The following is a 27151-nucleotide window of genomic DNA, read 5'->3' as shown; positions in this document are numbered from 1 at the left end:
GAAACCTAGGAGGCTCGTCTATGGAGGGTTTCATTTAAATCGCTGCAGTGCCCAGCTGTGGTCCTGAACAGAAACTGTTACACCCTTGATCCACCACAGTACCAGTTGACGATGACTGGGACCTGTGGGTGGGGTGGGCGGGGGGCATAGCAGTGCCACCAGCATGAAGAATAGACAGAGACGCACTGCACGACCACATCAGTGTAATTTGAGAGGCAGGCGTCTAAGTGCACAGCAGGCATACATAAAGGCCAACTGGGCCTGCAGAAAGACGAACAGGGGGCCCTGACTACCTGGTGGCAACAGAGGAACGGTAGAATCACTTTGTAGTGGTCACTGTCACGAAGATGATCATGGGATGACCATTGTAGGGAAGCCACGAGAGTTGGGGAGAAGACTGAGATCGACAGCAGTGAAGGTGCCATGAGCGCCACTGAGATGGGTAGGGAAACCATCATTGAGAAGAGACAAATTGAAGTCTGTATCAAGTTCGCCAATTTGGAGACACGTACCCCTTCAAGTGGCACTCCCCCCACATTGGGTGGTGGTCATTGAAGTCTCCAAGGAGGAGAAACGGGGCAGGAGGTGATGTAATAAGGTAGACAGTTCAACATAAGGAAATGGCCCACCTGGAAGGAGGTAGACATTGCAAACAGGGATTGCTGGAATCGTTTGCATTCTAACCACTGTTGCTTCCAGCTTGGCATGAATGAAGATCCAGTCACTCATTACATCGGAATAAACCAAAGTGCAGACCCCACTGAAGGCTACACTGGGGCTGGCATTGTTCTGACAGAACGCCTGATAACCGCAAAATGCTGGAGAGTGGTCATCATGGGAGTGCATTTCTTGAAGAGCAAGAGAGGAAATAAGACTTATTTCCGGTAGGTGACTACAGTATCCATTGCAATTCCACTGGACGATTGTGTGGCGGGAGTCCACGTTGGACACAGAAGCCGAGAGGACGTCATGTCAGTCAATGGTCGTCATTGACAAGTATGAGTGACACTCGTAAATAAGGTCTTGGGGAGAGGGCGGGGGGGAGGAGATGGCACCTCCAGAGGCACTGGGGTGGTTCTTGTCTTGGAACTTACGATTTTTCTTCTTCTCTTCTTTCTGAGCTGTAGGAGGGCAGTGCACAGAGTACAGGCGTCTGCAAGATCTGGAACCAAAAGAGACTGGCAATCATGGGGTTCACAGATGGTATGTCTTGTGGCCTAGTTGTGGTAGGATGATTTTGGCCTGAGAGATGCCAGGGAGAGGGGTCCCAGGGAGGGAGCCCCCTTACTGGCAGGTGCCAAAGAAGGGAGGCACTTTGGCTTGAGAGGGCGAGTGGCTCCCAGACGGGAGGTCGTGGGAACTGCCAGGAAGAGGGAGTGGATACAGGGGAGGGGCTGGGGTAAGGAACAAGTAGGAGGAGGAAAGGATGTGATTTAAGCACAAATTGAAGAAAGTGATACTGGGTATAGTCTCACTTTTGGTGAGCCCCAGCGTAAGACAGGCGATACAGGGACTTTTAGTCTTGCATCTTCTTTTCTCGTAAGCCAGGCAATCTGGCAAGTGAGGGCAGTGGCGGTCATGGCAGTTGAACACAGGTGGTGGAACACAGGAACTTCCCTCATGGTGTTCAGTCACCACACAGAGGGTGGACAGTATCCCTCTCGAAAGGGAGAATGAAGGCGCTGGCGTCGGTGCTGTTGTCTTTGCGACCCTGCTGCACACGTCGAACAAAATGAACGCCACATCTTTCCAAATCAGACCGCAGTTCATTAGTTTGCAGGATGAGGTCCCTACGAAAAAAATCACTCCCCAGACTATATTCAGAGATTGGTGGGGGGTAATAGACCCTGGGACATAGCCAAAATGATCACAAGCACGAAAAGCTGCAGATTGGGCAGCAGAAGAAGCATTAATCAATAGGGAGCTCGACTATATCTTACTGAGAGACTCCACTTCACCAAACTTGTCAATTTCTCCACACAAAGAAACGATAGCTTTGTGGCGGTAAGTGTGTTCCAATCCGTCCTGTTAAAGATGACGTAATACGGAAAGTATTTCATCCCAAGACGGCAAGCTTCACCCTTCTCTCATTATGTAGCCAGTGAACGAAAGGCTGCCAACTCATCCGAATGAGCATTCAAAGATCCTTCACCATTCGAAGAGACGGCCATTCGAGAATGGCCAGATTTTTGCGGCTTGGTACACTTAATGCGCCAAGCATCCGCCCTTTTACCACCTACTACGATCAGAGGCTCTCCCATGGCCGCCATTCAGCACCAATTGCCGAGAGGTCCGATGCTCCAGAAAGACAAGCAACCACTCCTAGGCATACATGGGGAGGGAACAGCTCAAGTATCAGTAGTGTGATCCCTGTGTTGTCAAGGGCCTCAGCCAGATGGATACGTAACAGCCCCACCACGCAGACTGGCTAAAAATTCTGGTGACCTTAGTGGAGGGGAAGAAGAGAAGAAAGAATGGAAACCCTAGGGAGGAAGCTCTCCCCCAAATGGCTCACACTAAAAACAGGAAATTTAGAAGTGAAGGTCAACCTCAAGCGAGGACCTAAAATAGAAAGGATGAAAGAACAGGCAGAAGGAACAAAATTGCAAGCAATACAGGGAACCGGGTTAATAGCCAGATCGATATAAATAACAACACCGTGAGAGGAGACGGAGGGAGAACAGCATGGAAGGGCAGGGAAGGAAGAATGGGCTGCAAAAGCTTGGGATCCCGTGTGCGCCACGCACGAACTCACGAAATAACTCTGAGCCCTCTGGGGGGAGGGGGGGGGGGGGAGATGGCTGGATATAAAGTACGAGCTCCTGGGAAGCTATTTAAAAAAAATCATAAGTAAAATTTCTTTCACTGACAAACATAGGAAACCAACATGGTTGTTTTACTAAATGACACGTGAAGCCTTACATGAAGAGATGTAGCATAGAAGCATGCACATTAGAGTAAATTTCTGCCGTGAAGCAGTTGTTATAAGCTAACTTAAGTTAATTTTTCATTCTATGGCCATTTTGCGCAACAGACGATTGTTCTTCCACTTCCGCTAATACTATGCACGTGTTTTACAGAGTAGTGAATATTCCTTGCACTATCGTACTATAATAGTTACGACAATGCAAGGAACACTGACGTGACTACAGGCTCAAGCGTCAGCTGTCGATCGTATATTACCGACAGCCTTCAGTCCTGTTCGTTAGTAGGAAACTGCGACTGCGCGCGTATGTTGCCCACATGGTGATACACGTGCCGAGGTGCAGCCAGACAGCTCACGCGCCCCTCCCTGCTTTAGCAGACTAGTTGCATTTGTAAATACACTGCCAATAAATAGCCGTGTTTGGTCTGCTTTCCCCACAACATTATCTATGTCATCGTTCCAATTTAAGTTATTGTTAAACGTAATCTAAGTATTTTGTTGAATTTACAGCATTTACATTTGTGTGTTTTATCCTGTAACCGAAATTTAGCGGATTACTTTTGCTACACATGTAGATGATTTCCCACTTTTCACTATTTAGAGTTAACTGCCACTTCGGTTCAAATGGCTCTGAGCGCTATGGGACTTAACATCTGAGGTCATCAGTCCCCTAGAACTTAGAACTACTTAAACCTAACTAACCTAAGGACAACACACACATCCATGCCAGAGGCAGGATTTGAACCTGTGACCGTAGCGGTCGCGCGGTTGCAGACTGAAGCGCCTAGAACCGCTCGGCCACTCCAGCCGGCTAACTGCCACTTTCTTTACTACACAGGTATCTTGCCCAAATCGTTTTGATCATCTCATGACTTTGTAAGACGGTAAATCACAGGGTTTCCTACATACAGTGTAAGTCGGCTACCCAGATTGTCTCTTAAATCGTTTATGTGGATTAGGAACTGCACAGGGCCTGTAACACTACCCTGGGGAACGCCAAATATTGGTTGTGTGTTACTCTACAACCTTCCTTCAGTTACTGAGAACTGATCTTTCTGACACGAAATCACGAATCTAGTCTCACAGTTGAGACAATACGCTAATTCTGGAATATTTGCTTCGCCTTCTTTGGTGAAGTAATTTCGGAAAACTTTAGTAACTTTGCTTTAGTTGCGCTATCATCAGTAACGCCACCATTGTTATCGAGCATTGAGCATATTAATTGTGTCTTTCCGCTCGTGTCCGTTACATACGACCCAAATATCTGGATTATCTGCCAGATTTCGAGTAGGTTCGTTGTGGAAACTCGAAAACGCGTGTAATATCTCTTTATATTCGATGAATTATTCTGATACAATTCTACCCTTGAATGACGTTTACTAATTTTCTATCTTCATACTCGCAGAATCCATGCGCAAAGTAGTTTCATACAATAGCTATGCCATGAGCGCATAATTATTCTTTGTAGTACTCTCTCGGGTGGTTGTTAGAAGGAAAAAGCTTCCGAGATTGTCTTCGTACCGATTAGCCTGAGCTTTATTTGAAGAACTGTAATCTGATTATTGAGATATATGACAGAAGGTAACTGATACGAACTGTACGATTAAAATGGAAATATATATTGCTCCTTCATATAGAAGGTGTGTGTTTGACATCTGAGAATTAATAATATTCATCGATATATTGCGTAGTTGTTAATCAGAAGGGAACTTCCGAAAGACTGGATACGAACCTGCGTTTAATAATCCAAGAGCTCCATTACTTCTTCGGAAGTAGAAACTTCATCAAAGCCAAATATCCGCTTGATCTGAGGTTTCCCGACTGATTACACAACACTCCAAAATTACGAGGCATTTTATTTCTACAGATTAGCAGATTGCCGCAAAGCACGAGCCTCCAGAGAAGAAGAATCATCGCCTGATTTCATTCTAACATGTAAAATTTCTGAATCATTTTGAGTGACTGAGCTATGACTGTTTCCTATTATGAATGACTGATTGCTCGAACGAATTGAGAGCTACATAATCACGTACATAGGAGGAAAAATTACACGCGTTTCGTACTAAAGTTCGCTAACTTTATAATTGTGTAGAACATTGCCGATCTTGGTAAATCTATTAGCTTGTGAAACTAAGTTGCACTACAAAAATAAAAATAATAAGGCCGCAGACAAGAGAGATGCATTTCATTTAAACAGTATAGAGAAAAACTGTCACGAAATTTTAACCCTGGATAGCTGATGCCAGAGGAACCAAAATTGCTAATGTTGTGTAGGTCGACAACGCACTATTTTAAAACTAAACAGCCGGCCGCGGTGGTCTAGCGGTTCTAGGCGCTCAGTCCGGAACCGCGCGACTGCTACGGTCGCAGGTTCGAATCCTGCCTCGGGCATGGATGTGTGTGATGTCCTTAGGTTGGTTAGGTTTCAGTAGTTCTAAGTTCTAGGGGACTGATGACCACAGATGTTAAGTCCCATAGTGCTCAGAGCCATTTGAACCATTTTTTTAAAAACTAAACTAGGCGCCACGCGCTCCGATTGGCCGTGGGATTGCCCTGTTGCCGTTCGTCGGTTGACGGACGGCGCTGTGGTTGTCTGTTCACACATACAAACATCCCTCGGCCCGTCATTGCCCCAACATAATACGCACACGTGTCGAATAGGCATTGCTGTTTATCTCTACTCACGTCAGAGGTATCCACACGTAAGTTTCGCTACAGAGCGCACACACACACACACACACACACACACACACACACACACACACACACACACACACACATCATCCGCAATTTAGTCATAAAGCAAGCATGGCGGCACAGTATTCCTTTGAAGAACGAGATATGGTTTTTGTTTATGGACTAGCCGACGGTAATGCGCATGAAGCTCGACGCTTGCATGAGGAACGGTACCCAGCAAGACGCCACCCACACCCGCAAACATTTAGAGCAATTCAATGGCGACTTGGTGAAACAGGCTCGTTAGCGCAATAGAATGGTGATGCAGGAAGACCTCGAACACGACAGGAACTTGCGTTTGTAGAGACTTATCTCGAGCGCTTCGAGGAAGCACCTATGGAAAGTACTCTATCGGTTGGACACGACGTGGGGGTCACTCATCTGTTAGTGTGGGAGGTTTTGAGGGATGACGGCCAGCATCCATTTAGTTTCCACCCTGTCTTAGACCTAAACCTTGTGGCGTACTATGAACATAGGCTAGGGTTTTGCCGGGGGTTTCTGCGACGTGTTGCACGACCTCCCAACTTCCCTGTCGTGTTGTTCATCGACAGGTGCACCTTCCGTGGGATGGCCTTTACAGCACTCGAAACGTTCGTTACTGGGTAACGGGAAATCCTCACGTCACGTACGTCCCCAGACAAGGAACTATTTTCGCTCAATATTTGGGCAGGCATTGTGGGTGGCCTTCTGATTGGGCCGGTACGTCTACCTCCTCGACTAACTGGGGCAAATTACCTTTACTTTATGGAGGAGACTACTCGCCCTGCTGGAAGATGTTCCCCTGAACCGACGGCTACTCGTGTGGTTACAAGATGGGGCATCCGCACAGAACAGTCGCGCTGTGCGTGGATATTGAAATGACAGCCGGGTAATTGGCAGAGGCGCTCGAAGGACATGGCCCTCGCGATCAGCAGATCTCACACCACCAGACTTTTTCCTGTGGGGATTCTTCAAGGTTCTAGTGCAACCAACCGGAAGCGAACCACCTAGAAACGAAGAGGAATTAATGTATCGCATTCAACATGCCGCCAATTACATCAGGGCAATGGCAGTAATATTTGAAAAGGTTCGGCAGAACACCGTTCGACGTTACCAAGCTTGTGTCGGGTCAAAGGGTCTCCAGTTAGAGCACCTGCTTTAAATAAACAATGTCCTAGCTACAAAAAAATGCCCTTTTCAGGGCAGACAATTTGTAAAATACTTTCTGTACACGAACTAACAGTTGTTGACCGGTTTGTTCTCGGTACGAATTATTATGAAACTAGAATGGATGTGTTGGGACCGCGGCGGATTCGCCTCCGAGCCCCCAGAGTGGAAGGTTGGCGCGCACCCATAGAGCGTCTCTCGATACATAGCGATCTCTGGCAGAGAAAGCGTTCGCGATCATGCGTTGTCCACAGCATTCGGCAACAGGGCAATCCCGCGGCCAATCGGAGCGCGTGGCACCAAGTTTCCATAGTTAAACTGTGGACTGTCGACCTGCACAATATTAATAATTTTGGTTGTTACTGGCATCAGCTACCCAGGGTTAAAATTTCGCCACAACTTTTCTCCACCGTGTATAATCAAATTCGGAAGGGTACCTCATATACTGAGAAGACACGGACAGTTAATTTTTACTCAGAGAGGCAACCATTTGAAAACCGGTATAACTGACGAAAAAAGAATGTAAGTTAAGACGTGTCCAGCACTACTATCTACATTGAATATTCAAAATATCTGGGTCTGAAGTTTCTACTAAGTTGACATCCTCAGGCAAATAATTGCACTGTCTCTGTAAAATAATTCTTCCCTTGCACAAACTTTACTTCACTAGTATTGACTTGCACGCACGCATCCACGACTGTGTGCTGTTTTGTCGACACGCCTACATAGCGACGCTTTTCTCAGATATGGTTGTCACTTTTTTCCGGCTCAATGTTTCTTACCGTCATTTGGTCTCAATTTTTATCTGCATTTATTATACAGAGTGGTGTAAGACTGGTCGTCGAACTGTAGCATGAATAAAGTATTCGTGCTGCCCACGGTTCTCAGAAATATTTTATGATAATGTGTCTCTAGCAACTAACTAATGTCAATAGCTTCGTAAGAGTGTTTTGTTCTGGTCAGTAACAAGCAAAATCATACCGAGACGGTAATTTTAAGGTGCTTATTAAGTGACTTACTTCAGCCTCATACCTCAGGAGCAGAGAAAGTAGGGCGGTCATTTTGGGGACTAGAATATGTGGGAGGAGGAATGTTTTACTGTTCTTCCAGTACTGCCATCTCATGGGCTTGGACGACTCATCCTGATCAGTTGCTGTGGTACACATTTTGACACAGAGGTAACAGATTCCCGAAAGTGCATTTCAGAGGCGATTACCTTCAAACGTGGTAATTAATTAGTTATGTGTTTCATTGATCAGTGTCATGGTGACCGTTATGATGTGGAAAGTCTCAAATGCATAAGAAACGCCCTCATGAATGAAGTGTCTTTTTTAAAACTTAAAAAATTTGTTATCTACTCCACTCTCTTAAATGGCACGAAATGCATATACTATGCCTACAGATTTATTTATTGCTATTCAAGAATTCATCTATGGTATGTATGTGTAGCAAGGAATACGAAATTAAATGATGTCTGTTGTACTGGAAAGCAGTGAATAAGCATCTAGTAAACATTTGTGATCGTGTCTCGTATGGGTTAATGCAGTAACATCTAAGTAACGTGTTATTAATTAGTTGCTCATTCATTGGCATAGACAACACAGTGATCGCTAGCAGTAACAGTGTCAGCAACTACAAGGTCGCTGAAGGTGGGAGCATGGGGAGCCGGCGGCCAACTTACTCCGCCCTCACAATAGACAGCTTACTGGGGTCTCTCAGCATAGTGATTTATGTATGTTACCAATTAATAATAATGCCGGTAAATACGCGGCCCGAGGTGCCGCTCTACAACGTTATTATTGGTTCTTGAGCAAAAGCGTTTGATCACCACTGGTTTAAGACATTCATGAGACGAAATGAAGTAAAGAGCAGCGTGGAGGTGACCAAGTCGTACTAAGCAGTTACCCGGCAATGATCTCCCAGGTCAAACGAACAAATATAAAGGTCTAGGACTCAAAAATTATTTTAAAACACGGTCATTTGTTGTAGAACTCATGGAGCCTATTCTCTGTGATAATCTGCATTTGTGTACTGTCTCTCTTCGAAGGGTAACAGAGTCAAGTGTACAGAAGCACAAGTTCGTAAGAGGGTACTCCATTCGTGTAAACATTTGCTTTAGACATAATGGAAACTTCCGTTTCCCAAAATAAAAGATACTGTGTTTTACGTATTTACCTCATTCCACATCGAGCTGTAAGTGCTGAATTAAATGAATAAACCACAGAGAAATGGCAAAATAAGAACACTTGCCAAAGGCAACAACCGCACACGTTACATCTATTTCTGTGTCTCCGCAATGCAATAGTACGATACAAAAGAAACAGTGACCATATAATCCAGATTTTTGTCACGAGATGTCTGTAATAACACCCATTGCAGAGCTAGATATAGGTATTACGGAACTTTAAAAACATTTAGAATACGCTGTTATTGAGTCTGGATTGGTGAATTAGCAACACCAACACACACCAACACACACCAACACACACCAACACACACCAACACACACCAACACACACCAACACACACCAACACACACCAACACACACCAACACACACCAACACACACCAACACACACCAACACACACCAACACACACCAACACACACCAACACACACCAACACACACCAACACACACCAACACACACCAACACACACCAACACACACCAACACACACCAACACACACCAACACACACCAACACACACCAACACACACCAACACACACCAACACACACCAACACACACCAACACACACCAACACACACCAACACACACCAACACACACCAACACACACCAACACACACCAACACACACCAACACACACCAACACACACCAACACACACCAACACACACCAACACACACCAACACACACCAACACACACCAACACACACCAACACACACCAACACACACCAACACACACCAACACACACCAACACACACCAACACACACCAACACACACCAACACACACCAACACACACCAACACACACCAACACACACCAACACACACCAACACACACCAACACACACCAACACACACCAACACACACCAACACACACCAACACACACCAACACACACCAACACACACCAACACACACCAACACACACCAACACACACCAACACACACCAACACACACCAACACACACCAACACACACCAACACACACCAACACACACCAACACACACCAACACACACCAACACACACCAACACACACCAACACACACCAACACACACCAACACACACCAACACACACCAACACACACCAACACACACCAACACACACCAACACACACCAACACACACCAACACACACCAACACACACCAACACACACCAACACACACCAACACACACCAACACACACCAACACACACCAACACACGGTTTGGTGTGTGTTTTCTCTGTCTGTGCTTACTACTTTGCAGCACCACCCTTTTCTAGACATGCTGACGTCAGTTGCAGCTGTATTAGCTCGTATTTACATACATTTTCTGAGAACCAATGACAGCAATAGTATCACAACTAGATGTGGTATTCTGCTAAAACAGAAAAGTTCGAAAAAAAACTGACGAAATTTGCACAGTGAGAATTTGTTACACAATTACGAAAAACTGGTCTTGTAATATAGTCTGCATCTGTTGTTAAATTGGTACCTTTTTTATTGGCAGCGTTGTGGCTTGCAGGGTGTAGACAGCGAAGATGACGGCCAGTGGCTGTGTTTCCACGCATGACTGCATGAAGACTTGCAGCGGCAGAATGGAGTCGATGTCGAGGTCGTGCTGGCGCAGCACGTCGGCCAGTGTGTGGTGGTACAGCTCCAGCAGACCCTGGCCGTACGCCCTCCGCAAATCGCGCAACATGCCCAAGTGCATGAAGATCATAACGTCATGTGCTGGAGGCTCCAGGTGCACCGTCTGGAAGTCCACCAGCCTTACTGACAGCTCGCCCTTGGCGTCCTCCGCGAACAGCATATTGTTTACCCACAGGTCTCTGTGGCACAGCACATTGCGATACCTGCACAGCAAACCAGAATGTGGCGTGGAGCACAAAGACACTAATGTCAATTACGTATTTGCTTCAGGACAGATTTCAACCACGTGGTTAACTTCATTCTTCATTAAAAAAAGTACCACAATTGAACACATACGCTTTAAGCAAGGCTTTTGGGAGGTGGTTTTACTGAATCGTGTCTGGAAAAGGAAAAACAATAGAAAAACAACGTTTTGAAATATATTCGGTATCAGACGATTTCGTGTGAGTTGGATTGGGAACTGAAGCACTAGAAGTATGAAGTTTACTTTCGGCAGTGACTGATGAAGTCCAAAGTTAGTTGGTTGACTGGAGAGGTTAAGGGAACAAGTAACGAGGTCATCAGTCCTTCGATCCGAAGGTGGAACATCCAGAGGTAGAGACGTACACGGAAAACTTTTGTGGTCTAGTCGGGATATTCGTAACACTAAAAACGAGGAAGATAAAAGTGTAATAGACATCTTTTGTGCAGTCAATAATAAAAGGAAGATGAAGGAAATAGCGAAGTCCCCAGGGCTCTGCATGTGACAGGAAATGTCCCGTTTATAGTTTCCCACCCCTGATCCATCAGTCATGAGCGGCCCCTACTTAAAAACATGCAACTCCCAGAACTGAAAATTTGGCTCGGCAGAAAGGAGGCAAATCTAACCTAAAAGTGATTAAAAAAGAGCGGTAAGTCGTCGAGGAGATAAGTCCAGGGGTTCCCCAATCGTAACATACAGTGGAGGGCGCCACATCCCCATTTACCATGGCAGCGATCCGGAAATAAGATAGCTTAAAACATTTTAACTGAAAACAAAAAAACACCTTCGCGGAGGAAAGTGCGAAACAGTTCAGTATCCTGTGAATCGTGCGCCAATATTCGATGCAATGAGTCTGGAAGTACATACTTAGCACAAAGGGTCAAAAGGATATATATGTATTTATTGAATGACCGCTGCAGAGACGACATAGGTCTGTCGATTCCTTCTGGGAGAAGCAGAAGGGAAAGCCCCATTCTGCGGTGGCCCAATTGATTGAGCGGAGTTTGTTAGATGGGGTAGTAGTTCATCAGATGTTCCTTCTCCGAGGGATCTGGTCTGCACCAGCAAATCCGCACCTGAGATCGGCAAAGCGAACAGGGAGCGATTACGTGCTCCTGTAGTCAAATGGTCAGCCAGTTCATTACTTGGGACCCAGGAAAAGACGACTGAACACGCAGCACGACGAAGATCAACGAGAATGTCATGAATAGTTGAGACCAAAGGTTGCCAAGCATAGCTTGGTCAATAGCCTAGAGACAGCCCACTGTCCTGTCATAGTAAAACACAGTCAACGGAGATGTGTTTAATAAAATTGAGGGCTCTTAATGGCCGTAAACACACTACACATTCCCAGCAACGAATGGGCATTCGATAATCGCCAGATTTATGCAGCTTTATACACTTAATGTGCAGAGCATCAACGACCCTGGTGCCACCCATTCCTATCACGGGCTCTTTCCATGGGCACTACCCAGCCACAGCGAGGGCTATCTGGCACAGCAGCCACTGTCGGGAGTTCCAATGCTCCAGGAAGACAAGCAACCACTCCTTGGTATATATGGGGAGGCAACAGCTCAGTTGTCAGTAGTGGGTGCCTGTGTTGTCAAGGAGCTAAGCAAGATGGGTACATAACAGCCCCACCACAGACTGGCAACACATGCTGGTGAGGTAGTGAGGCATAGGGGGGGGGGCGCTAAGTTGGGGAAGGAAGGGGGCAGGGGAGTCCACGCCGTAGATGTTAGGGATGGAGTTCTTTCCCAAATGGCTCACACTAAGGAAAGAAAACTTAGGTCAAACGCCACGGGGACCAAAAGCAGCGACAGAGATGAAAGAACAGCCAAGAAGAACAAAACAGCAAGGAATACAGAGAACCAGATGGTTAGGCAGGTCGACATAGAACACAGACATATTGGAAGGAGGGAGCAGCTGGAAAGGAGTGAGGGTGTCACAGTGAAGGAAATGCAGCCGAGGAAGGAAGAATGGGCTGTAATAGCCCAAAGTCGATGTTCGCCACGCGCGAAAGAATTTTAACCCCCTGGTGGGAGCCACGAACTGAGTTTTCAGTAACTGCATGGAACAACGTCTCAGGGTAAGACAGGTCTGAAGTTGTGTACAAAATGGAGGGTTACGCCACAGGACCTTTGACAAGGAAACTTCATGACAACGACATGCTACGAACTTATCAGTTTTAAGGGAACATTGGAATAGGTGGAACATGCACGTCAATGGAGTCAATGACTAATTTGTGGGTACACAGATTCTGACAGGTTCACGAGAAGCAAAAACATTTTTAGGATTGACTCACGTCAGAGACTGAAAACCCATGAAGTCAAGATGGCAAATGAAATCTTATTTTTCATTGATTATGTGTTTCGGGTAACAAGTAAGCCACCTTCAGATTGTAAAACATTCTTGATTAGTGTTGGTGCTACTATTCACTCATTGTTAAAATCTTTCTCAAAATGACAACATCCATGCAAGACATAATTAAAAACAACTATATGTCGTTCATGGCCGCTGTAATTGACCGATGGTCAAAAAACGCAGGCGTAATGCTGTCACAATTTAGTAACTGACACTGTCAGTATTTACATAATTTTGTAACCGAGATCACCACATGAACGTCCGAACCACTAATGATTATCTGTCACAAAGTGATTTAAGTACTGTGTTTTCATTTCGTAACAAAAATTTTCCAACGGATCACCTATCTCCTGGTCGACAATGTCAACAAACTATTTTTGTGACGTTAAGTCATTGGTCGGTAAGAAATCGCCAACTTATCACAGGGCGGTTATGAAGTGTAAGTCATCAGTCGTGTCTTGTTGGCGGTGAAAATTCCCGAACTGAGAAACGTCGAAGGATACTAATGTGAAGTGGAGATAAGCTCTCATATGCCGAACCCCTACCTCACACTTTATGGCGATGCTACGGGCGATCCGGTGTGAATAATGCTTATTGTTGCATACTGTAAGCCTATCCCCATCACTCAAGGTCCAGTTCCTTTAGGAGGCAGACATTCGTTGGAGACTGTGCCGACAAAGTGAGTAGAATCGAGCAAGCTTACGTTTTCAGAGTCAGTTGAGGTTGGTATGGTGAGCTAATAAATCCCGTTGCAAGGAACGTAGGCAGAATCAATAAAGAGAGAGATACACAAGTCTAATGAATTAAAAAATGAGAACAGTTGATGGGAGGTAAGATGTCTAATTGTGGTAAGAAGAGCGCAAATCAAAGAATGTTGGGGAAGAGATTTTTAATGAAAATGCATTCGGATTTAAGTAGGTCAAAGGTTTAAAATGAAGTCATGTGTGCGTACTGAAAAACAGAACGTCTAATACCAAGGTTGGTCTTGTTTTGCTTTAGGGCGCAAAAAACAACTGAGGTCATACACACTGAAGTCAGAACTACAGAAGACATGGTAAAAAACGACTATACGTCAGTCCCTACTGACAATACAAGAAAGCTAAAAACGGGCACTTGGAGAAATGGCGAAAAAAAAAAAGAAGAAGAAAGAAAGACACGAAATGAAACGGAGGTCCAGAACTAGAAATGAAATGGCCTTAGCCATAATGCTTTGGCGGATAAAAAAAACTGTCGACAGCCGGTGCGTCATATGCTAAAATGGCGAATAAATCAGACGGCAAACCTAAGCGGGAACGTAAACAGTTTAAATGGATACTCCATCAGGAAGTGACGGACGGTTGAAAACTGGGTGCAAAGAGTAAGAAGTGGTGGGGTAGCGCCACCTATCAAATGATGAATAAAATGACCTCCTCCCGACGGGAGGGCCGAGAGGATGTCGTCCAAGCCGCTGGGAGAGGCTTATTAATCCTGAGCTTATTCCCGTGAAGGGAGGACCATTGGCGATGCCAAATGGACACTACCTCCTGACAAATGGTTCAAATCGCTCTGAGCACTAATGGGACTTAACTTCTGAGGTCATCAGTCCCCTAGAACGATTTAAACCTAACCCGAGGCAGTATTCGAACCTGCGACCGTAGCGGTCGCGCGGTTCCATACTGTAGCGCCTAGAACCGCTCGACCACGCACATCCGGCCTACCTCCTGACAGACTGCAACACAGATCATTGGAGAGAACATATGACCTTGCTGGCTGAGGTATGAGGACTGCAGCCTTGGCAGCAGCGTCAGCAGCCTCGTTTCCTGGCAGACCGGCATGATCAGGAACCCACAGAAGCATCACACTGGCTCCACGAAGAGTGAGCAAGTGACAGTTTCCCTGGACCAGATGCACTAAGGAATGGATGGCCTACAGCGCACATAGACTTTGAAGGGCACTGAGTGAGTCTCAGCATAGGACAACTGAAAAGGCTATGTCGTCGGATGTACTCCGTGGCCTGATACAGGGTGAAGAGCTCGGCTGTAAATACTGAGCAGTTTGCCGGAAGCCGATATCTAAAGATACTGGTGCCAATGACGAATGCACATCCAACCCCACAGTCAGTCCGCAGGCCATCAGTGTATACAAAGGTACTATCACGAAATTACTTGGGAAAGTCGTGAAACTGAAGGTGATAGACCGAGGCTGGAATGGTGTCCTTAGGAAGCAAATGAAGGCCAAAGTTAACACGGGCCGCTTCATGAAGTCAAAGTGGTGAAGGGTTCACACTTACCAAAAAAGTTGCATGTAGTGTGAAGTGGAGCCACCGTATCAAGTGCCGAAAGTGGACTCCAGGAGGGAACAGAGAACAGAGACGCGCCCCATACTGGCAATCAAAGGAACCACTGAAGAAGGTGGCGTAAGATGTGTGACCACGTATGGCAGACAAACGGCGTGCATACCTGCATACCTGCTGAAGAGAAAGTCACGGCGGTAGGACAGTGGTAAAAGGCGCTCATGGCCAAATGGAGGTCACGATGGTGGATAGTGTTGAGACGACGTAAGAGGGAGGGACATGCAGACGCCGCGCGGGATTAGCCGAGTGGTCTATGGCGCTGCAGTCATGGACTGTACGGCTGATCCCGGCGGAGGTTAGACTCCTCCCGCGTGTGCGTGTGCGTGTAATTTAGGGTGAGTAGTGTGTAAGCTTAGGGACTGATAGCCTTAGCAGTTAAGTCTCATAAGATTTCACACACATTTGAACATTTTTTGACATGCAGACGTATGAACAAATCAACCATAGTCGAGTTTCGAACGGACAAGGGACTGGTACAAACGGAGGAGGGTGGTTCGATCAGCACCCAGGAAGTACCATTGAGGAACTGCGTACAGTGGGCTGCCAGGTAAGACACATGGGAGGACCAAGAGAGTCTCCTATCGAGCAATGGGCCCAGGAATTTCGTAGTTTCAACGATCGGAGGGGGTAACAGGCCCAAGATGTAAAGATGGTGGTAGAAACCATTTGCGCCCCAGAAATTCATACAGACGATATTGTCAGTAGAAAAGCGATGGATAATGTCGATGCTCCAGGACTAAAGACGATCAAGGCATCGCTGAAGACGCTGCTTAGTGAGACAGGTCCATGGAGAACTGCTATAGATCGCAAAATCGTCAACAAAAAGGGAGCTGGAGATTCCCAGCGGGAGACAGGCCACTGTACGCTTAATGGCGATAGCAAAGAGGACGACGCTCAGGACGGAACACTGAGGCACACTGTTTTCCTGGTTGAAGGTATCCGACAAAGCAGAACCCACACCCACCTTGAAAACGCAGTGTTTTAAAAATGCCTGAAGGAAACAGGGCAGGCGGCCACAGAAGTCCCACATGTAAACAGTATGGAGGATAAGAGTTCTCCAGGTGGTGTCTTAGGCCTTCGCCAAATCGAGAAACGCGGCCAATGTGTGGGATTTCCGCAGAAAACCATTAATGTCATGGGTCGACAAAGTAACAAGATGGTCAATTGCAAAACGTCGCACTCTAAAGCCACACTGTACATTCATCAGTAAATTGCGAGACTCGAGCCAACATACCAGCCAGGCATGATTCATATGTTCCATCACCTTGCAAACGCAGCTGGTAAGAGATGGGGTGGTAGCTAGAAGGAAGGTTTTTGTCCTTACCGGGCTTAGGTACGAGTATGACTGTGGCTTCACGCCAGGGTCTGGGAAACGTGCCCTCTGCCCAGATGCGGTTGTATGTGTTAAGCAGAAAGTGCTTGCCCGCAAGAGAATAGTGCTGCAACATTTGAATGTTGACGGCGTCTCTCCCTGGGGCAGAGGATCGGGATGAACTGAGAGAATGATTTAGCCTCCCATCATAGGGAAGGCGGCATTGTAGCAATCACGAGTCTAAGAGAAGGGTACCGTGTGAGCCGGCTCCGCTCGTTTCCGATGGAGCAAGGCAGGGTGATTGTGGGAAGAGCTCGAAACTGCCGCAAAATGGCGATCCAAGGTATTGGAGATATCAAGAGGGTCCACGATGACAACGTCAACTACTGTCAGGTCGGAAATTGGCGAATGGATCTTTGTCCCAGAGACCCGTTGGAGGTTGGCCCACATGACAGAAGAGGGGGTGGAGCTTTTAGAAGAACTAGTGAATGAAATCCTGCTAGCTCTTTTGGTATCCTGACGAACGTGACGACACTTTGCACGCATCTGTTTATAATGAATGGAGTTCACCATCGTAGGATGACTCAGAAACATGGAGAGCACGTCTCTGTGAGCGAATTGCGTTGCGGCATACCTCAGTCCACCAAGGGACTGGGACATGATTTGGTAAAGAGGAAGTGCGAGGAATGGGACATTCTGCAGCAGTGAGGATAAAGGTGAGGTAGTCCTCCTGTTCATCACAACTGGGGTAATCTTGTTCTTCGAAGGTCACCAGGGAGGAGTAAAGCTGTCGGTCAGCCTTAGTAAGCTGCCATTTGGGAGTGCAGGAAGATGGTGTAGGAGTCAGGAAACGGACAGCACGTGGGAAATGGTCGCTCGATTAGTTATCAGAAAGAATGGACCACTCAAGATTACGGGCAAGCTAGGCAGTGCCAAAGCGAAAGTCCAAATGGTAATAGGAGTGTGTGGAGTTGGAAAGGAAAGTGGGTGCAACAGTGTTAAGGCAGAAGAGGTTAAGTTGGTTAAGAAGGTCAGCCAAGGGGGTACCTCTCTGACAGGCCCTGGGAAAACCCCAAAGGGGATGATTTGCATTAAAGTCAATGAGTAGCAAAAATGGGGGTGAGAGCTACCCCATAAGCTGAAGAATGTTTGCCCTTGTGGCAGAAAATGACGGAGGGACGTAAATGGTACAGAGAGGAAGAAGTCAGGTGGGGAAGGAAAAGGCGAACTGCAACAGCTTTAAGATTGGTAGTCAGGGAGATGGGCTGACTATGAATGTCATCCCGTATGAGCAGCATGATGCCCCCACGAGACGGAATGCCAACCTCAGGGGGAAGGTCAAATTGAATTCGAGAGAAATGCCGAAGCTCAAAGCGGTCATGAGGGCGCGATTTCGTTTTCTGAAGGCAGAGTACAAGGGGACGCTGCAATGCTAAGAGCAGCTGTAAATCCTCTTTGTGGGATCGAAGGCCGCGAACGTTCCATTGGAGGAGAGTCATAATGAGGAAGAGATGTAGGGGTGTCACCTTGGCAGCTACGTAAGTGATAGCTGGGGAAAGAGTCGCTACTGCAGGGCAGAGAAGCAGGAGGATCCTGCTCCATGGGGTCCAAAGAAGCATCGGCTTGCTTGTGCAGTTGGTGTGTGGAGTCCAACGCTGAAAAAAATGTAGTTGGTGCGCACTGGCGACAGAGGCCAGCTGGGCTAAGGTATCAGGTGGCGACACCATGGAAGAGGACCTCCGAGTTGGCGAAGAAGACCGTTTGCCTTTGGTAGACTACTTCGAGCCTTTCCAGTTAGAGGAAGACTGGTGTTTTTTGACCGGGGAAACGGGGAAGTCTTCACATGAGTACTACTCCTGTCCTTTCCGGACTACCAGTTGTGTAGCTGGTGGCTTCGCCCCTTGAGTCGAGAGTTTGATGGCTTGTTGCACAGCTGGACGGGGGTACCTTGACACTGGGCGATTTCAGAACCTCAGTGCTGATTTGGAGGTCGCACGTCTGCATCGCCATGTTCTTCATGGAGCCAGGGGGCAACAAGAACAGAACTTTAGGTACCAGATGGGAGAACGCAGGGTTTGCGACTAGCCAGTAACTTGCGAGTGACTGGGTAAGGCACTTTTTCCTTTACCCAGATCTCTTCAACAGCCCCTCATCAAGATACATGGGACAATCCCGAGAGGAGGCAGCATGGCTGCCTTTGCAGTTGATGCAGCAAGGAGAAGGTGGTGTACAATCGCCCTCAGGCGCATCCCTACCACAGGTGACATTTGGCTGGGTGTCGACAAGACGTTCTAGTGTGGTTGAAACTATGATACTGGTAGCAGCGCATCAGGTTCGGAATGTATGGCTGGACTGTGATAATTTCACACCCTGCTTTAATCTTTGACAGAAGAACCACTATCAAAGGTGAGAAAGAGTACAGGTGGGCACTAAGGAGGAATCTATCTTTCTTCCATTAGAAGATGGACAGCAATGATGCCCCGATTGGATTTCAGCCTCAGTCAGACCGTCGAGCAGCCTGGTGTAAATTACACCATGGGAAGAATTCAGAGTTCTATGGGCCTCGACACGAACGGTTTAGCTGTAGAGAAGTGAGGCAGCAAGCAGTTGTGCTTGAGAATCAGAAGTGGTCTCCTAAAGCAAAGTGCCATTCTGTAGACGAGAGCAGGGTTTCACTGGGCCAGCAATTGCATCAACACATTTCTGAATAATAAACAGGTTTACCGTACTGAAGGACTGACCATCTTCGGTATGTGAGACCATGAGGAACCATGGCTCAGTGGGAAAGGTCTTTCGACCATTAGCCTCATTACGTTTACGTTTTGTAGCGTTGGGTGGGAGTACTTAACTCATTGCGAGGAAATCCCATCATTGCCAAGGTCTCCGATGCTGCACTCCTTCCAACTGGGGGCCCCTGTACAAGGGGACACACCTGCCTTAGGTGATTGTTCACACCTCAGGTCACACCACCTGAACACCTGACAGGGACCAATCGCCAATTTGGGAAGGTTACAGCTTAGGCCATCACCTCTCCCTGTGCCTGGCCTATACCAGGGGGTACATGCGAACCCTACCTGTCGACCCGGGGCAGGGAATTACGCCTTATCCAGTCACCTGCTACGCGTCACACGCGTGGACCGGCCTTCAGGAGAGCACAGGAGGAAGAAGACAATGAGGAACCTTAGACGCCGAAGCGGAGGAACGAGAGGAGAAGGGAAACGAAGTAAGGAAAATGGAACAAAGTTGAGACTGTTCTTACGCCAGCGACAGAATACAGAACATTCCCAATAACACCCCTGACATGTTATCAAAGTGAGGGGGAAAAAGAATATCATGAGGATAGACATGCAGCATCGAAGGGTAAAAATGCTGCAAAGACTTGGGCCCCGTGGTAGGCAAGTACAAACCCACCAAAGACTGGTGAGCCCCCTGTGGAGGGTTAAAATTTAGGTGGAACCCTGTAATTCTCATGGGGGAAATTTCGAAACGGCAGTAATGATTAGTTGATTGTGAGGGTTTATGGGACCAAACGGCGAGGTCGTCAGTCCCGCAGTTCCGAAGTTAGTCACAGAAGAAAGAGGGTCCGCTGAAAGTGGACGGATCCAGTCAGGGGATTCAAGTTACAAAATAATGAAGTCAAAACACAGTAAATGGCAAAAAGTGAGACGGAATCTAAGAACTGGAAAAGGGGGGGGGCGGTCTTTTCATGGGGGAGCGGTAATTGCGTCCCAGACAGAGAAGACGAAGAGAGGTCCCAAACAAAACGACCCTGTCCCTGCTCCAAGAGTAAAGTATAAGCTTTATTTGGAAACTTATGACCAGTTCAACCATCCGTGAATTTAGGAATAAAACGGCAGTAAAGAGAGTGTGAGGGCCGACTCATGTTTGAAATTTACCAATAAACAGTGATGAACTACAAGAATTGCTAATCATAATTATTGCATACAAACGATGTGCCTCCTACGATTCATGGAATTTGCAATGGAAAGCAAGCTATGTTAGAATCTTAAGACGGACGGGTAATTTTGATAGAACCAAAGCTCTTAACCTTTCCTCGGTTACCTGAGTGTGGGTTATTTACCTCTCCCATACGAAATGGTATCCATTAGTTTACTGATCTTGAGTTAAGAGGGGACGACCTACAATGATTACTGCAGAAAGAAATAATTTCTTGGCCAAGAACGCTTTTAAATCTTCATTACTGATACTGGTTTCAATATTAAATTTGGTGGCAGGAGCTGTTTAACCGACAACAACAGCCTCATGCAATCTGATCTCTACATGCTGGCAGTTCAGTTATATGTTCGTACTGCTACTGATTTAAAGTCATTTGTAAGCCTTTCAGGATAATGGGCGTTTTACGCGTTTTCTTCTGTAGCAACAAATGATAGCAGGAATTGCGGCTGGAGTTTTTGTTTTTAGATTGGTGTAACGTGTTAAATGACTTTAGTCCTTCCACTAATATCATCGTGGTGATTATTTCTTAATTAGCACACCTCTGGAGTACAACGTAGGCACAGATCGTGACTGGTACAGGCAGTAACATTGTGTAACTGTTACTACGTTAATTATGTTACCCACTATCACTATTTTATTATTTGCACACGCGGAGATTACTTAGGTTGTCATCCGCAGTGTAGATTGCTGTCCACGTAACGCAGTGGAAGCCCACAACTCCTAACTTTACTTCTGAATATTTTTTTAAAATAATTTTCGTAATTTTACTAATTTTACCGTTATGCCTGTAGATTTTTATAAATTAAAAAGTATTGTCACACAGCAAATTATTGGCCAACAGTCTGCAGAAACTTTACCAAACACGAAAGCAGCTTCTAACAACCGCACTTGGGCAAGTGAACGTAATTCGTAGTTTCTATTTTAGTAACTATTTTACAGTAATTGCGAAAGATTCGTGTAAGTACCTGTTATCGACACGTATCAAGAATCAGGATGTAGTTAAAATACATGAATAATGAAGTAACACGTACTGGAATATACTAGCTACACCTTTCGGTGCCAGTTGTCAACTTTTCGGCCGGTAGCGGCCACCACCTGCTGTCTAGCGGTGCCCTGGCTGCAATGAAGTAAACACTACCGCGCGGTATGGCACACGAGCATTCGGTGAATTACTATGTATATTATGGTTTCAACGTTAACTTGCCGATGTACCTTTCGTCTCATCCCTCACATACCTGCTAATTTACAGGAAGAGTACTTGGACAACTGGTGTAAGAACCTTTTATGGAGATGTGTTTTAATACCGTTTTCCTGTTACAGTCCATCCGCTTCATAATTAATTTCCTCTCCCTGTAATTTCACATGGTATGACATTCACAGATATGAAAATGTTAAGCATGCTTACCGAAATCTGAACAATAAGGGTTTACAAGTAATTGTGACGAAGTAGTCCATCCTCTCAATAAATGATATCCGATTACCTTAATTTATAAACGCTACTAAACAAATGAATACAGCTAGAGGTGTGGATGTTTACAATATGATAGCCACTTCATACTTCGATCATAAGCCCTCCCATCTTTAAAATGCTTGGACTATTTCTTGAGTGATGGGCAACTTGCTTATTGAATAACAGTGGTACAGTTGCAGTGTACGTAGCAGCAATGCCAACGACAACTGCCAATATTCCAGTTAACGTTATCTAAGGCAAAACGAAACTTCCAAAGTAAGTTAACTACAGTAATGACCATTAAAATTGCTACACCAAGAAGAAATGCAGATGATAAACGGGTATTCATTAGACAAATATACTAGAAATGACATGTGATTACATTTTCACGCAATTTGGGTGCATAGATCCTGAGATATCAGTACCCAGAACAACCAACTCTGGCCGTAATAACGGCCATGATACGCCTGGGCATTGAGTCAAACAGAACTTGGATGGCGTGTACAGGTACAGCTGCCCATGCAGCTTCAAAACGATACCACAGTTCATCAAGAGTAGTGACTGGCGTATTGTGACGAGCCAGTTGCTCGGCCACCATTCACCAGACATTTTCAATTGGTGGGAGATCTGGAGAATGTGCTGGCCAGAGCAGCAGTCTAACTTTTCTGTATCCAGAAAGGCCCGTACACGACCTGCAACACGCGGTCGTGCATTATCCTGCTGACAAGGGAACCTCCCCATCGCACCCCCCTCAGATTTAGTTATAAGTTGGCACAGTGGATAGGCCTTGAAAAACTGAACACTAATCAATCGAGAAAACAGGAAGTAGTTGTGTGGAACTATGAAAAAATAAGCAAAATATACAAACTGAGTAGTCCATGCGCAAGATAGGCAACATCAAGGACAATGTGAGCTCAGGAGCGCAGTGGTCCCGTGGTTAGCGTGAGCAGCTGTGGAACGAGAGGTCCTTGGTTCAAGTACTCCTCAAGTGAAAAGTTTAATTTTTTATTTTCAGTTTATGTGACAAACTCTCATGTTTTCATCACTTTTTTGGAAGTGATTATCACATCCACAGGAAAACCTAACTCGGGCAAGGTAGAAGAATCTTTTTACCCATTCGCCAAGTGTACAAGTTAGGTGGGTTGACAACATATTCCTGTCATGGGACGCACATGCCGTCAGCAGTGTCGTATAGAATATATCAAACGTGTTTTCTTGTGGAGGAATTGGTTGGCCTATGACCTCGCGATCAAATGTTTTCGGTTTCCATTGGAGAGGCACGTCCTTTCGTCTACTAATCGCACTGTTTTGCGGTGCGGTCGCAAAACACAGCCACTGAACTCATTACAGTGAACACAGACGTCAATGAACGGACAGATCATAACTTTGCGAAAATAAAGAAAGAAAACTTTTCACTCGAGGGAAGACTTGAACCAAGGACCTCTCGTTTCGCAGCTGCTCACGCTAACCACCGGACCACTGCGCTCCTGAGCTCACATTGTCCTTGATATTGCCTATCTTGCACATGGACTACTCAGTTTGTATATTTTGCTTATTTTTTCATAGTTCCACACAACTTCTTCCTGTTTTCTCGATTGATTAGTGTTCAGTTTTTCAAGGCCTATCCACTGCGCCAACTTATAACTAAATCTGAGGGGGGTGCGATGGGGAGGTTCCCTTGTGAGATGTAGGGTTTCTCAGGGATCGAATGAAGGGTAGAGCCACGGGTCGTAACACATCTGAAATGTAACGTCCACTGTTCTAAGTGCCGTCAATGCGAACAAGAGGTGACAGACGTGTAACCAATGGCACCCCATACCATCACGCCGGGGGATACGCCAGTATGGCGATGAATACACGCTTCCAATGTGTGTTCACCGCGATGTCACCAAACACGGATGCGACCATCATGATGCTGTAAATAGAACCTGGATTCATCCGAAAAAAAATTACGTTTTGCTATTCGTGCACCCAGGTTCGTCGTTGAATACACCATCGCAGGCGCTCGTGCACGATCCGTTACAGCCATGCGGAGAAGATGCCGGTCATCTCGACTGCTAGGATACGAGGCCGTTGGGATCCAGCACGGCGTTGCGTATTACCCCCATGAACCTACCGATTCCGTACTCTGCTAAGTCATTGGATCTCGACCAACGCGAGCAGCAATGTCGCGATACGATAAACCGCAATCGCGATAGGCTACAATCCGACCTTTATCAAAGTCGGAAACGTGATGGTACGTATTTCTCCTCGTTCCACGAGGCATCACAACAACACAACGTTTCACCGGGCAACACCAGTCAACTGCTGTTTGTGTATGAGAAATAGGTTGGAAACTTTCCTCATGTCAGCACGTTGTAGGTGTCGCCAACAGCGCCAACCCTGTGTGAATGCTCTGAAAAGCTAATCATTTGCATATCACAGCATCATCTTCCTGTCGGTTAAATTTCGCATCTGCAGCACGTCGTCTTCGTGGTGTAGCGATTTTAATGGCCAGTAGTAAAAACTCACAAATATGCTGTTTGAAGGATTTATGCTGACATCTTCCTCAGGAGAACTTACTTATCACTTGGCTTGAGGAATTTATAAATTTCTTGCATAACGGGCTCGAGGTGACTGCGTAACTGCTCATTGTGAGGCGTGCCGCGCCCGAAGCGAGGGACGAGATCCAGCAGAACGTGCGCCATGCGGACGCAGGAGACCTGCGCGACGTACGGGGGAAACCTCGGCTCTTTCCGGAACAGAGTCTCCTCCAGCAGCAGCGGGTAGGCGTCGGCCAGCCGCCGGCCCTCGCGCTCCTCGAACACGAGCGAGGCGGCGTGGAGCCGCGCCAGCGCCTTCAGCACGCACTCGGCCTGGGGAGGCTCAGCGGCACCAGGGGGTCCGGCATGCGGAAACCAATCAACGACAGGTCCTCCAGCACGAGCAAGTCCAGCCGCAGGTAGTAGCATCGCGGGACGGTGGCCAGGCACGTAGAAGCCGCCTCTTGCGCCGCGCAGCGCAGGTGTTTCTTCACTTTCCGCAGGAAGTCGCCGTAGAACAGCACCTCCTTCTGGTAGGCCAGAGTGGACATCGTGAAACTCCTTCTGTAGACGTTGAGAGGCAACGACTTCACGAAGAACTGCAATTTGATGGCTGTGGCATCTTTGTCCCCTAGTGACAACGTTACATGCAACTTCATGTGATCGCCCATGAAACCTGTGATTTGGGTACACAGTGGAGACAGTGCGAAAGATTTCAGTTCGAAGCTGTCTATCGGCAAGTACCTCTTTACGATCTTGTGGCATTCTTCTTTGGACAATAGTGAAATTACACTCATGTTGGAGGCTGCCTGCAGAAGAAAAATTGTGTTAGTATACCAAGCATCCCGTCCTCTGTGTCATCTGTCCGAGTGCTTGCACAGGTCGCTAGCTTTTCACTGTAAGCAAGATTAGACGGCCCTTAGTCACTTTAGCAGAAAAACCAGAAACATGGATTTATGTTAACAATGGCAATGTCGATTCAAATACAGACTCAAAGTCTGAAGATAGCAGGGGTAAAACAAATCGTGTGGAATGTTATATTTAACTTAGGCAGAAACCAGACGGCTGTTAGAGTCGAGGTAAGTGAAAGGGAAGCAGTGGTTCAGAAACGTGAGAGAGAGGGCTATATCCTACACCCGATGTTATTCCATATGTATATTGAGAAAGCTATGAAGGAAGCCAAATATAAATTTGGAGAAGTAATTTCAGGAACAGAAAATGAAAAGCTTGAGGTTTACCGGTGACATTCTAATTCTGTCAGGGTGACAACATTAGCTTTGGTCTATAGCCTGCAGGCTATTAAGTGAGTTGGTGCATACTAAAAACTGGAGGGAGGCTGCGTAACAAAATGGAGGGCCCTGTTAACGGCTATGAGCTCTGTTGTGAACACATTACATGATTCCGGCAATAAATGGTGCTCTAAACCAGGAGACATGAAAGCGGTGAAATTGTATTCCGACAAATCTGTAGCCTTACAACTATCAGTGTTTAACATGGTGGAACCCTGCAAGGATGGGACAGACAAGACGCCGGAAAACCATAGGGGCGGCAGAGATCTTAGGACCCTGGAAAAGGTCAAGCCTAATCTGTTGTCTAGGCACTGACCGAGGGGGGGGGGGGGTAGTAAATACACAGGGCGCATTCCAGTGAGTGGAGATCCCAACAGAGGGAAGGGAATGCAGTCCAACCAGCAATCCCAACCTGTAGGTGTTTATCAGGAGGTAGACATCCCTCATTTGCAGAGAGGACAGGGTACACAAGATGGTCAGGGAATTGGCGAATGGCGATTGTGTAAGGAACCAGTAGCTGGCTGCATCGTTTATCAAGAGGGGGCACTAATAGACAGACGCCCCTGCAATGGTGAACAGGATCAAGTATTTGCTAAGTGAAAGGAGCTGCTGAGCCTTAAACCTTACCACAATCTAGTCTGGACGAGACTACAGGATGGTTAAGATGAAGAGTGGTACAGTCTGCACCCTGAGATATGTGGGCCAGGAGGTGGAGAGCATTAAGCTTCTGCATGCACATAGTTTTCAGGTGGCAAATGTGAGGCAGCCGCATCAGCTTTTTAGAAAAAAATGAGGCCCAAGAAACGAGAGACTGCTACAAAATCTGGTCATTTAAAGTTCTGGATCAGATTGTACCGTGGGTCGATGACAAAAATGCATAACCCGCGTTTTGGAGAGAGAAAACTGTAAGCTATGGGAGATGGGCCACGCAGAGGCGTGTTGGATGGTGCCTTGGAGCTGGCTCTCAGCAGATTCAACCAAGTGGTAGCTGCACTAGATATAAAAATCGCCGAAGTACAACGCTGGAGTAACCACAGGCCCATTGATCGC

The 27151-nt window shown here is 46.5% G+C and overlaps 1 protein-coding gene across 1 annotated transcript in view; it reads right to left on the bottom strand.

Moving 5' to 3' along the window:
- The window catches only part of LOC126456389 (uncharacterized), a 40204-nt gene extending 14841 nt beyond the window's left edge, over positions 1–25363 (bottom strand). The window contains exons 1-3 of the mRNA XM_050092142.1: positions 25214–25363; positions 24853–25145; positions 10477–10837 (exon numbers count right to left, since the gene is read on the bottom strand). Coding sequence (XP_049948099.1) covers positions 10477–10837; positions 24853–25145; positions 25214–25363 — 804 coding nt within the window. The remainder of the gene's footprint in view (positions 1–10476; positions 10838–24852; positions 25146–25213) is intronic.
- Between the last annotated feature and the right edge of the window lie 1788 nt (positions 25364–27151).

Source organism: Schistocerca serialis, chromosome 2 (assembly GCF_023864345.2).
Source record: "Schistocerca serialis cubense isolate TAMUIC-IGC-003099 chromosome 2, iqSchSeri2.2, whole genome shotgun sequence".
In the NCBI taxonomy this organism is placed as follows: Eukaryota; Metazoa; Arthropoda; class Insecta; order Orthoptera; family Acrididae; genus Schistocerca; species Schistocerca serialis.
This window is presented reverse-complemented; position numbering and strand designations above follow the sequence as displayed.